The sequence below is a fragment of the Ostrea edulis genome, chromosome 2 (assembly GCF_947568905.1).
Source record: "Ostrea edulis chromosome 2, xbOstEdul1.1, whole genome shotgun sequence".
NCBI lineage: Eukaryota > Metazoa > Mollusca > Bivalvia > Ostreida > Ostreidae > Ostrea > Ostrea edulis.
The window spans coordinates 3,061,215-3,072,500 of record NC_079165.1 but is presented as its reverse complement, the minus strand read 5'-3'; the positions used below and the strand labels follow the sequence as shown (position 1 = coordinate 3,072,500).

General features: G+C 37.7%; 1 protein-coding gene across 2 annotated transcripts in view; it reads right to left on the bottom strand.

Moving 5' to 3' along the window:
* The window catches only part of LOC125678751 (tetraspanin-9-like), a 20,329-nt gene extending 9,051 nt beyond the window's left edge, over positions 1-11,278 (bottom strand). Inside the window, exons 1-2 of one of the 2 annotated variants that reach the window (XM_056157301.1) lie at positions 11,120-11,278; positions 1,669-1,893 (exon numbers count right to left, since the gene is read on the bottom strand). In XM_056157301.1, the coding sequence (XP_056013276.1) occupies positions 1,669-1,893; positions 11,120-11,185 (291 nt within the window). In that variant the 5' untranslated portion in view covers positions 11,186-11,278. The remainder of the gene's footprint in view (positions 1-1,668; positions 1,894-11,119) is intronic. The other variant, XM_048917423.2, reaches the window with a different exon arrangement.
* Between the last annotated feature and the right edge of the window lie 8 nt (positions 11,279-11,286).

Below are 11,286 nucleotides of genomic sequence, written 5' to 3'. Positions count from 1 at the left end.
GCAAGACATTTTAATCTTCTACTTCCGTCTTTTACTTGTTCTGTTGAACAATTTTAAAAAAGATTTTTTTTTTTTTTAAAAATCGTCACCCCTAATGATAGTTAAATGACATCCCAAATCGTCGCCGGCGACGTAACAAACACCACCACGGTCCATGCATAGGTCTAAAGTTTTGGTCCCTTCTCCCACAGCTAGAGACGACTTATCATGCATAGGTCTAAAGTTTTGGTCCCTTCTCCCACAGCTAGAGACGACTTATCATGCATAGGTCTAAAGTTTTGGTCCCTTCTCCCACAGCTAGAGACGACTTATCATGGGTAAAAAATAAATACCGAGGGAACGTAAGAATGGTGTGTTGGATGACGAGGAGTATTTTCAAATAAAGTAGCATCACATTGGTGTGTGCTAAGGATCAATACTGGGACCTTTGTTTTTTATATTATTTTTATACGACATTTTATATTCAGATGAAACATCACTGGGGTTTCAGATTGATATGTACATGACATTGAAAGAAAATTAAAGGAGTGTGGACACGATTTTTGATCGATTGAAACTGGCAGTATTTGTTTTAATAAAAATAAAGATGTTTTATAAATGAGTGGATCGATATTTCCATACATGATATACTTCGTATTTACAAGAAATCCGGCTCCGTCAACACGCTCATCATGGCAAGGAAACCACGTGTTGAGGTGAGCTCATCAGGCTTTTGACAAAAATATGTCTAAATCATTTAATATTTCCATATACTTTAATGATAAATCGATTTAGGGAGCAAGGCCCCCCCTCCGACATTTTCGTAGTAAATGGGTTTTTTCCCCGCAGAAGCCGTCAACTTTGAAGTTGAGTTACGTGACATATAAACATAAACAGTGCTCGAGTCTTGTTTTGAAAATGAAAAGGTTAGATGAAAGGTGTTTGTTGTCATGTTTTACACGAATCAAATATTATCATATCATTAATTTAAATATCTACATAATTCTTTGTACTACAATAGTGTTCATGCCCCGTTAAAGGCTGATCTACTAAATGCTTTAGATGACAATTCTATAACAAAACCAAATTTACAGTTAACCAAAAAAAAAAAAATGCTATGCAAGTTAATTAGCACAAAATAGAAGTTTTCTATATGTAGACATTTGTTTATGAAAGTAGAAAATGTGTTCTTCAAACAGAAAAATCGGCAAAACTCGTATATATTTACATTAATGATGTTTAAACTTGACCATTTAAAAAATCAAACAAAATATTAAAAAAGAGGTATGTGAATGAGATATCAGAAATGTATGTCAAATGATGCATTATTGAAAATATAAAATATTGTCGGTTTTTTTTTCAGATTGCAATTTCTATTGCACAATTTGGTCAGGAGTAAAGTTATGCAAAATATTGATAAAGTACAGAAACTAACGAAATGGGGAAATGCAACTGTTTGAAATGCAATCTCGATGGTCGAAATTTGCGATGGTCAGACGTTTTGGTACCAATAGGAAAACACTTTTTAAAGTTTCAGATTCAAATTATCTAACTCCAGATGATCTTTAGAATTTTTGATTTTGTTCATCGGGTCAGTCTAAGAACACATGACAAAGTGTTGAAAATGTGTGCACCAAGAACAAAATGCTACATATCTATTATTGCAATGTGTTATGCCAGTATTCTTACCACAACCAGCATGCATCTAACTTCACAGCAGGCTCCGACCAGACCCAAACCGGACACCACTACAATGAATGCTCCGACTACGATAAACAAAATAGACAGATTGTTGGCTAGGTCTCCCAGGTCGAATCCGGCAACGCTCACTTCATTAAGGGCGGGCGTGACGTCAGAGGACACGGCATTTACTTTCACCAGTACCCCTGCTGCAAGGAGACCTATTCCAAGCAGCTAAAATAGAAAGTATAACAGTATTCATCAGTCTAATTTTGTATAACAGTATTCATTATTTGTATAACAGACGTATTCATTTTTTGTATAACAGTATTCATTATTTGTATAACAGTATTCATTATTTGTATAACAGTATTCATTATTTGTATAACAGTATTCATTAGTCTAGCTTTATACATGTAGTATATGTGTACGGTATAAAGTAACAATATCTTTAAAATATTGACATTTCCAATTATTTTGCCTTCACAAATTGTAATGATAGACATGTGAATGCGCTGCAGATGTAAACAATGCGCGTATGAATCTTGATAAATATAGTATGTTTATTTGTATAGCATGTTTATTTCAACGACAGAGATTCTCACAGAAAGAAAGTAGAAGGTAAATATAAGTACTAAATTTCATTTTCGATAATGCATGAGGGTATGAACTGCAACGCGTCACGTGATTTATCGTATTCAATTCTGCTTTTTCGTCAATGTTTTGTTTGAATCGGAACTTACAAACTGCCATTAAATTGGTTTGTTTTCTACAGAGTAACATTCAGACACCGACAGTACAGTTGTAAATATAGAGACAGAGACACATACAATAACAGAGATAAGTAACTCATGTTTACCGCTTAAAATATGTGACGGTCCTAGTCTGGCGGAAATTGGGTCAGGCATGCGCCAGACTAGTGACGGTCCCACCTATAAATCGTTGATTCCTATTCATTGGTTTTGATAACTGATGCTGATTTAAGGTTATTTCATTCCTATCATTGATTGAAATCAAACGTAACAAGTTTTGAAATAATTTGATGATCATCAACTATACTAATAACACACAATAAGGCTTATCGTAAACTCGCCGATTAAATTGGGTTATGTGTCGCCATTTGAAACTTTACTCTGAATTGAAACATCTTTTGAAAATATTGCATCTTGATTGTTTTAGTGATGGGATTTAGAAGGTTTGAATTTGATATCTCTTATTCTTTATATGGTAAACGTAATTGAAATCAGTGTGTGTATTATTGTCGGTAAACAGAGGATCACGTGTAATGCGAGGGCCTTAAGAACATCGCTCGTCCTTTCCCGTCAAGCCGAGAAGTTTTAGCCAATTGGAACATCGCTCGGCCTTTTCCGTCAAGGTGACAGGGAAAAAAACCTTCCGATTTCACCGGAGCTTGATGACGTGCATACAACCTACACGTAACAGGGTTGGACGTGACCATACACATGGGGAGAACAATCGGCTTGCGAATGCACAGGGGCTAAGCGCGTTGTGGGCCCGAATTCTTTGATACCATAAATATAATTATGGTATCATAGAGTTCGGACCCAAAACGGGTTTAGCCCCTGTCCACAAGTGCATGCTTATCGGAATCGGCCATGTCTCATAAACAAGTGTCAAGAGAATGAGACCGCAAACACCGAGGTCCCGTGTCACAGCAGGTGTGGCACGATAAAGATCCCTCCCTGCTCAGAGGTTGTAAGGACCGAGCATAGGCCTAAATTTTGCAGCCCTTCACCGGCAACGATGACGTCTCCATATGAGTGAAATATTCTCGAGTGGGACGTTAAACAATATACAATCATAAATCAAAAAATTGTTCTGTATGTAATTTGTGAAAAACAGTTTCTAGTTTATTCATTTGTACATAGTCACATGATATTAAGATATTCACCTCAGCAACGTTCAATCAACTTGTCTCTGTTATATGTCTCTGGTACATGTTTCCTTTTCGGTTTTATTCATAACAACCGCCAGGTGAATTTAAAGCTTATATCGATCTGCTTTGTATTCTCTGTACGCTATTTCTGAATACGTTAGGAACAGCCACAGACGTCTCCGTAGTAATCTCGGTTGAGATTCGACTCGGCTGAATATTTGGACTCACGTCTTCACCGAATCTCGGAGCAGTCCTTCATAATTCATGTCTGGAAATTTGCTTTCAGCTTCGACCGGTTCTAGCAATTAATGTGCACTTAGGTGACACTGCTGTTCGCTTCAAATAAGTTAGTTGACTATTAATCCAAATCTGTATCACTATTAATGCTGTATTACTTACCGTCTAAGTATGAAAATTCCATAAAATAAACCATCACTAATTTTTCCGTTCAAATGTAGACTTCTATGGCGCAATATTTTACCTCCCAAAATTGAAGAGTTCCTATAGTTTGTTTTTTAAATTAGCGAAATGCAAGGAGGCATGTAGATAAAGAATGTATCAATAACTAGATAAAGCAGACTATAGGAACTCTTCAATTCCAGGAGATAAAATCTTGTTCCATGGAAGTCTTCATTTGAACGAAAAATATTTAGTGCCTATTTTCATTTTGGGATTTTTATACCTAGACGGTAAGCAATACAAAATTAATAGTGATAGAGAGTTAGTTTGATAGTTAAATCACTTATTTGAAGCGAAAAGCAGTGTCACCTAAAGCCCCGTTCACATGCCCTGATGATACACCCGGGTGTAAATCTGCACCTACTCAGACCAGATGCAAATATACTTTTGCATATGTGTATATTTACTCCTAGTGATTTTTTTTGTGTGAACGCACACACCGTATACAACGTCACACTGGAGGAGTCGTCACTGTGGATCACGAGGGATCGGCTCCGAAGCGGAGCAAACACAGTATCACCGAGTATGATATCGCTTTACTCATAAAATACACTGTATTTCTGCAAACATTATATTGCATAGAGTGTCGTAGACATATCTTGATCAATCAAATTTGTCACCGAAGACTACACAGTAAGGGAAAATCCTCCTTCTCAATCGAAAATAATCCGCCATCTTTATCAAACTTCGAGAATCATTGCCATTTGACCCTAATTTGTTAAGTACCATGTGAACGCTTAGCAAATACACTTTTACACACGCGGGTGCAATTTTTGCATATGCAAAATTTGCACCCCGTGAGTAAATCAGCGCATGGGTGTTGCTAAAACGCAGAACGGAAAACGAAACGGAAGACGGAAAATATTGTATGCAATAATGTTATGAGGAGGTCGACATTTTGCTAATTAAAAGGTTTATCACGAACAGGGGAAGCAGACATTACAGAGAGAGAGCGGGAAGCCATTCACAGAATCCACCGTATCTCTATTTTGTATTGCTTATAGGAGTTATGAGATTGATCTATGTTCGTTGTCTTCACCTTTCATACTTTATACTAATCAAAAATTTCAATAAAGAAAAAAATAATCATACTGAAAACCTGAATTTTCAAATTTCAATTTCCCCCAAACATAGCCTTCATAAATCGAACTTGCTTTTATTCGTAATTTAGTTCTACACTTGGAATAATCCATGTATGTATTTATGTATCGCATCAAATTTTAAAGCGAACGAGTCCGGTGTGTATAAAAGGTTTGCCTCATTTGGATGAAAATTCGTACATTTACCGACATCCTGGGAATTAGTGTTGAACCCGAAGAGATATAGCGGGAAAGAAAGATTGAAACAGAACCAACGAAAACGATGCATAGTATGAGAAATTAACAGGTATGAAATAGCTAAACGACTAACAGACAATTCATGCTTGAATGGAATTAAAAGGTCGTCTCATTATTAATCTAAATATTAAGATACATGTATTTAGTTTATAAATAAACTGCTACAAGTCCTCCCTATGTAGGATTGGAGTGCCGTGGTCACTAAGCCTCTGTAACTTAAAAAATAATATATCAAACACAAGATGATTAACTTGCTGACTTAATAAGATCATGAATTGTTGTTGTTATATACCACACTCCCTGTTGTAAGTATACACATACATGGTAATATGTATAAATTTACATGTAAATGTGCGTTAATGACGTTTTGCCACCGGGGGTGGGGGGGGGGGGGGGCAATATAAAGTACGTGTGTTCATTCCATTCTCTACCCATAGGTGTAGCTGTTCGCTAACACATCTGTAAGGTGAAGATAACGAACAGTGATCAATCTCATAACTCCTACAAGCAATACAAAATAGATAGTTGGGCAAACACGGACCCCTGGACACACCAGAGGTGGGATCAGGTGCCTAGGAGGAGTAAGCATCCCCTGTTGACCGGTCACACCCGCCGTGAGCCCCATATCCTGATCAGGTAAACGGAGTTATCCGCAGTCAAAATCAGTGTGCCAAGAACGGCTTAACAATCGGTATGAAACACGTCAGACAGCACTTGACCCAACGCGAGGTTGCATTGACGAACTAGATCGCCATAACGACCATAGAATTTGCGAAATGCTGACCCCAATCGAGACTGCCGAAATCCCTGCACCATCAACTTGCCTGCCAGCAGCCTACCTCGACTCAAAAACCGACCATACCCAGAACAAGCCCCCGCACACCGAACCAGCTGAGATACACAAACACCACACGCAGGCGACAATGGAACACTGCCACACAAACGTGGGAAGCCGACGACGGAGAAACCGAAACCACCCCGCCTGCCATACAGTCGAGCCGCCAGCTTGCCGCCAATGTCTACTTTCAATAAAATATCTAAGTATGAAGCAGAAGTGGACGACCCTGCGGTGTCCCCCACCTCGACCCACAGGGACACACCAAATCGACATACGAATGAAAGCCACCATTGTCAATAGACAAAACGCCATCGATATATCCAAAAGTCGAACCGAAGGTATATGAACGATGTCCGTGCCGACATTTCAAAATTCTTTGTAAATTCTTATTATATAATTATACAAACGTTTAACTTCGCTTAATCAATTTATGATGCAGAATTTTGAGATAAAATTGTGTTACCGCTTGTAAACAAATTCTACAAATTTTGATTGTAATCATAAAGTATTTTCGTCCGGATTTTGGTGTTATCTTAGCTACATTAAGCATTCTTCTTTTCCGTTCTGTCTTCCGTTCCTCGATTTAGCAACACCTCACCTAAGTGCACATTAATTGCTAGAACTGGCCAAAGCTGAAAGTAAATTTCCAGACATGAATTATGAAGGACTGCTCCGAGATTCGATGATGGCGTCAGTCCAAATATTCAGCCGAGCCGAACCTCAACCGAGATTAGTCTCCGTAGCAACTAGTCTGGTTCCCGAGGCCTTCCGATGTGCAAGCACGAAGACTACATTTTGCACGTAGCAACGTCCTATCACTTTCTCTGGACCTAAACGTTTTAACGGTTGAATAAGAGAGCGCTCTCTATCTCATGATGACAGCAACTTTGTTTACGAAGTCTTTCTAGTCATTTGGGGGTTGTTTGCATATTGTTTAATAACGTCTCGCTCGAGAATTTTGCACTCGAATGGAGACGTCACCATTGACTAACCTGTAAAGGGCAACATTTAACCTTTAGATTGGCGCTTATGGCCTTTGTTTAACATTCTCTTCGAGAATTTTTTTTACCCATATGGAGTCGTTTCCAGTGCCAGTGAAAGGCTGCAAAATTTAGGCCTATACTCGGCGCTTACGACCTTTGAGCAGGGAGGGGGATCTTTATCGTGCAACCTGTTGTGACACGGGGCCTCGGTTGTGGGTTTTTTTTTTTTTTGCGGTCTCATATATGCATCCAAAGGACCGCCTCATTTAGTCGCATCTTACGAGAAGCTAGGGGTACTGAAGACCTATTCTAACCGGGATCCCCAAGGGATAGACATTGGGGAGAATTATAGACAGATTATATCCGTTGTGACGTAACCTTGTTCACACTTCCAACTACATGGACTACAATGTACGGCTACGTTAGGTTGTAAGGAGTTTAAAGAAAAGTTTCAAGGCATCAAAAAGAGATCTTAGGTAAACTTCATTGCACAAGGTTTTGCGTTTTGTTCTTGGGAATTTTTCACTCCTTTGTACCATAGTTTGGCGTGCTTTCTTATGTTAAAAGTCTGGGTTATCTGTACATAACCAACAATATTATATGGGGTAACTACTACGTAGCAATGTCGCCGGATTTAGGTCAAGCTTCACCGACATTAAAGCTCTGCATGACGCTCGCGGCCGTAGCAGTGAGGGTTCGTTGAAGACAACTAAATCTCCATCAAAAAATGTCAAATTTGCACAGCAGGTGCTCGTTTCATTCATCAATAGTATACCCCATGCACATAGCAATCGGAGCAAGATAACTGACGTAACTGGTGATTTACTTTCCCTTGGGACTATCGTGATTTCTGCCTGTTTCATCAGTGAAATATGAGGCGCGTGTGGTACTTTTTAAATTGAAATAACTTTGTATAAAATCAAGATATTTCCTCAAAAAATGGTTTCATTAGAAAGAAGAATGATGAAATTTGCTATTTTAATCACTTATTAATCCTAAATTTATTTATATTTTTTTTAAAATTGCTAATTATTTCAAATTTCATATGGGTGAGATCTTTGGCTTTGTGAAAATCTTCAATTTTCGGTACTATAATGGAATCTGCATCTGGTCAATTTGGTATCCTAGAAGAGCCCATTAATTACACTTAACAGATTAAACTAAGTTGGTACTCACGGGTGATTAGTGTTTCAGATAATGGCCCCCTAACCTGCCAGGGGTTGTGCGTATTTAGCCTTTCTTCAAAGCAAGGGTAACACATTAAGAAGACTAAATACTGGTTAAAACAAATAAATAAGACTAAAGTCTGACTGGATAATATGACGTTTTTAAACGTGTACACAAATTATACAGAATCATCCATGTAACTGTTCATTACAAAAAATTTAAGCTAACACATTTCCTAAATTTTGGTTCTAAAGAAGATATAGGTCAAATATCAAGGGCGCTAGGTATAGTAACGTTGAATTACAAGTGTTCAAAATGCTCAAAACGGTAAGAATATCTAGTGACAAACTTGATATGCAGGACAGAACACAAATTTTTGGTCAACGCTTTAGAAGCCGGCAATAGAATTATGGCCTACGCCGTCAGAGCCTTGATATCCTGCTACGGAGGGGACTGTCGTAAATCGTGCCAGAAATATTACTTCGCGTGTTGGGCCCTTAAAACAAATAATTTGAAATTTTCGGTGTTAAGGAGACATTTTGATGTTCATATGAGTGACCTTGACGGGCATTTACCATGAATTATCTGAAATTCTCTTTATGACATAAAATTAAAAATGAAATAAAATTTCTAAACTCAACGCAGAAATACGAAATCTCTTAATTGGGTTAATTTACAATAAGGACATTGAATCAAGAAGTCATAGAGTTATGTATGATGCTTATGAATGTCAAGGAAAGTCCATCTAACAGTTGCGCAAGGCAGGAGGAGGGGGTGGGGTTATTGTGCAATATGCGTATTGTAAAATCGATGTGAAATTTTGATACGTCTTTTGAATGTGTTAAGTGTTAAAACCGCCGGTGTATGCTATGTAGATGGGTGTTTATACAAATATTTACGATTTTCTAGCTGTATAAGGCAAAAATACGTTGTTGATACGTATTTAGATGTAATTGAAATTTCGCATTGTGTATTGCGTCATGTTTCTTGAATGACCTATTAAAACACCGTTTTGTTTTTCAAACCTCTTGTTTTGATATCCAGTGCTGATTTTGAGCCGATGAAAAGGGAAAGGACTGAGAAAAACGGGAAGTTGTGAAATTCCCGACTTCCTTCAAGGTATCACACCGGTAATTATTTTCACTATATATTACTATAGAGGGGAAAAAATCATTAAAAATCAGTTTACAAAATTGATGCCGAATAACGCAGTCAGACACGTTCTATGTTACCTATCTCGTCTGCCGACACCAGAAAAACAACACCCTACGCGGCATTTTCGAAAAAAAATTACCCGCAAACAAGACTACCCTCAAATCCACGTGTTTTTCACATGTGTGTAAACAGCCGGAGTGCACCTCAGGAAGTAGCCTCAGCTACCAACAGCAAATAGTTCCTTTGTATACACGTGGTTATTTCTACAAATTACACAAAATTTCCTAATCAGGGGTACAAAAATTAAGAGAAAAGAAGAAGAGGAAATGAGAAAAATCGCGCAAGGAAAAAAATATTTCTTTAAATATATGGAACTACAATTGACTAATTTTGATTGGACAATTACCGGTGTGATACCTACACTGTATCAGGGTTCGTTACACTGTATCAGAGTTTGTTACATTGTATCAGGTCAGGCTTGCCAGGAAACTGAGTAAGGTTTATTTGATCATATACCGAGATTACATAGTGGTCCAAATATAATTTGTCGTCTAAATATAAAGTTTATAGTTCACCCCAAACAACCCCATGGACCAGTGATGTGAACTTAATTCCATTATGCTGGTGATATACTCGTAATGTATGAAGAAGAACTCGAACATGGGAAGCATGTTTTATGTGCATCTCATATTACATATGCATTTTTAGATGACTCTCGGGGCATTATTCACTGTCAACCATCCAGAAACACAATGGCTGCATTTTACTTCCTGATTTCCACGAGCTGTTGCAGCTTTTCTGTGTCAGCACCCCTTGCTATCCCCCATTGATATCGCCTTAGCGTTTAATTCATGTAAGAAATTTCCTCAAATAGAACTCACTACTTTTGTATGGCATTGCCATGTGTAGGTCAATAATCAAACTACACAAAATCAGGTCGCGCACGGTTTGGCTATGAAACAATATCTGTTGTATTGTTTCCCTTGGCATGTTGCCTATATATCTTTATTTTCTAAAAATGGTTAAGCTCAGGATTTAAGTTGTATACATGTAGATTCTAGGTCAATATGGTACTCGGGATGCAGGATAGTCGCAATAATACATTGACCTTTAAAACACCAATAATTTATAATATAAAACGATTTCAGGATAAAATCATTTCTGTAAAAGTTAAAATTCTTTTTCAATACTAAACCCTCGTGCAGTTAATAATAGGCAAAACGATGATATGAATGGAATGTCACGGTCTACAAAACCCGGCATTGTGTGCAATCCCAATGACAGGGGGGCGGATATTTAAGGTAGAAAATACGTTGACGAATACATGTAATACAACACATAATATCTTAAACGAAGAAGTCATTTAAAAAGTATTGCACAAATTATAGAGTTATCAATCCGTGTCACATATGTACACGTAAAGCAGAATTGTTGATAAGGCATAACGAAAATTGTGGCTTTCGATGTCGTGTGGAATCAGTGAAATCTAAATCGGATTAGATATAGTACATGATGCTCATAAATTATTTTTCATGTTTCCTGAAAAAAATTATTACGACCATCATTATGTACGTATCAATTCCATTATATAGCTTTCGTTTACTTCCACAATGCAGTAACTTACCAAAAATATCAGATTGATGACCACGAGAAACACCTTGCCAAATTTTCCACATCCTCCCTCACCCATGTTGTATGTCAAGACTGGTTTTACAACTTGGGAAGTTTAAAAATCTGATATGGGTGCGCAGTCCTGTCTGAAATACCCTATACCACCACAAGGCACTGAAC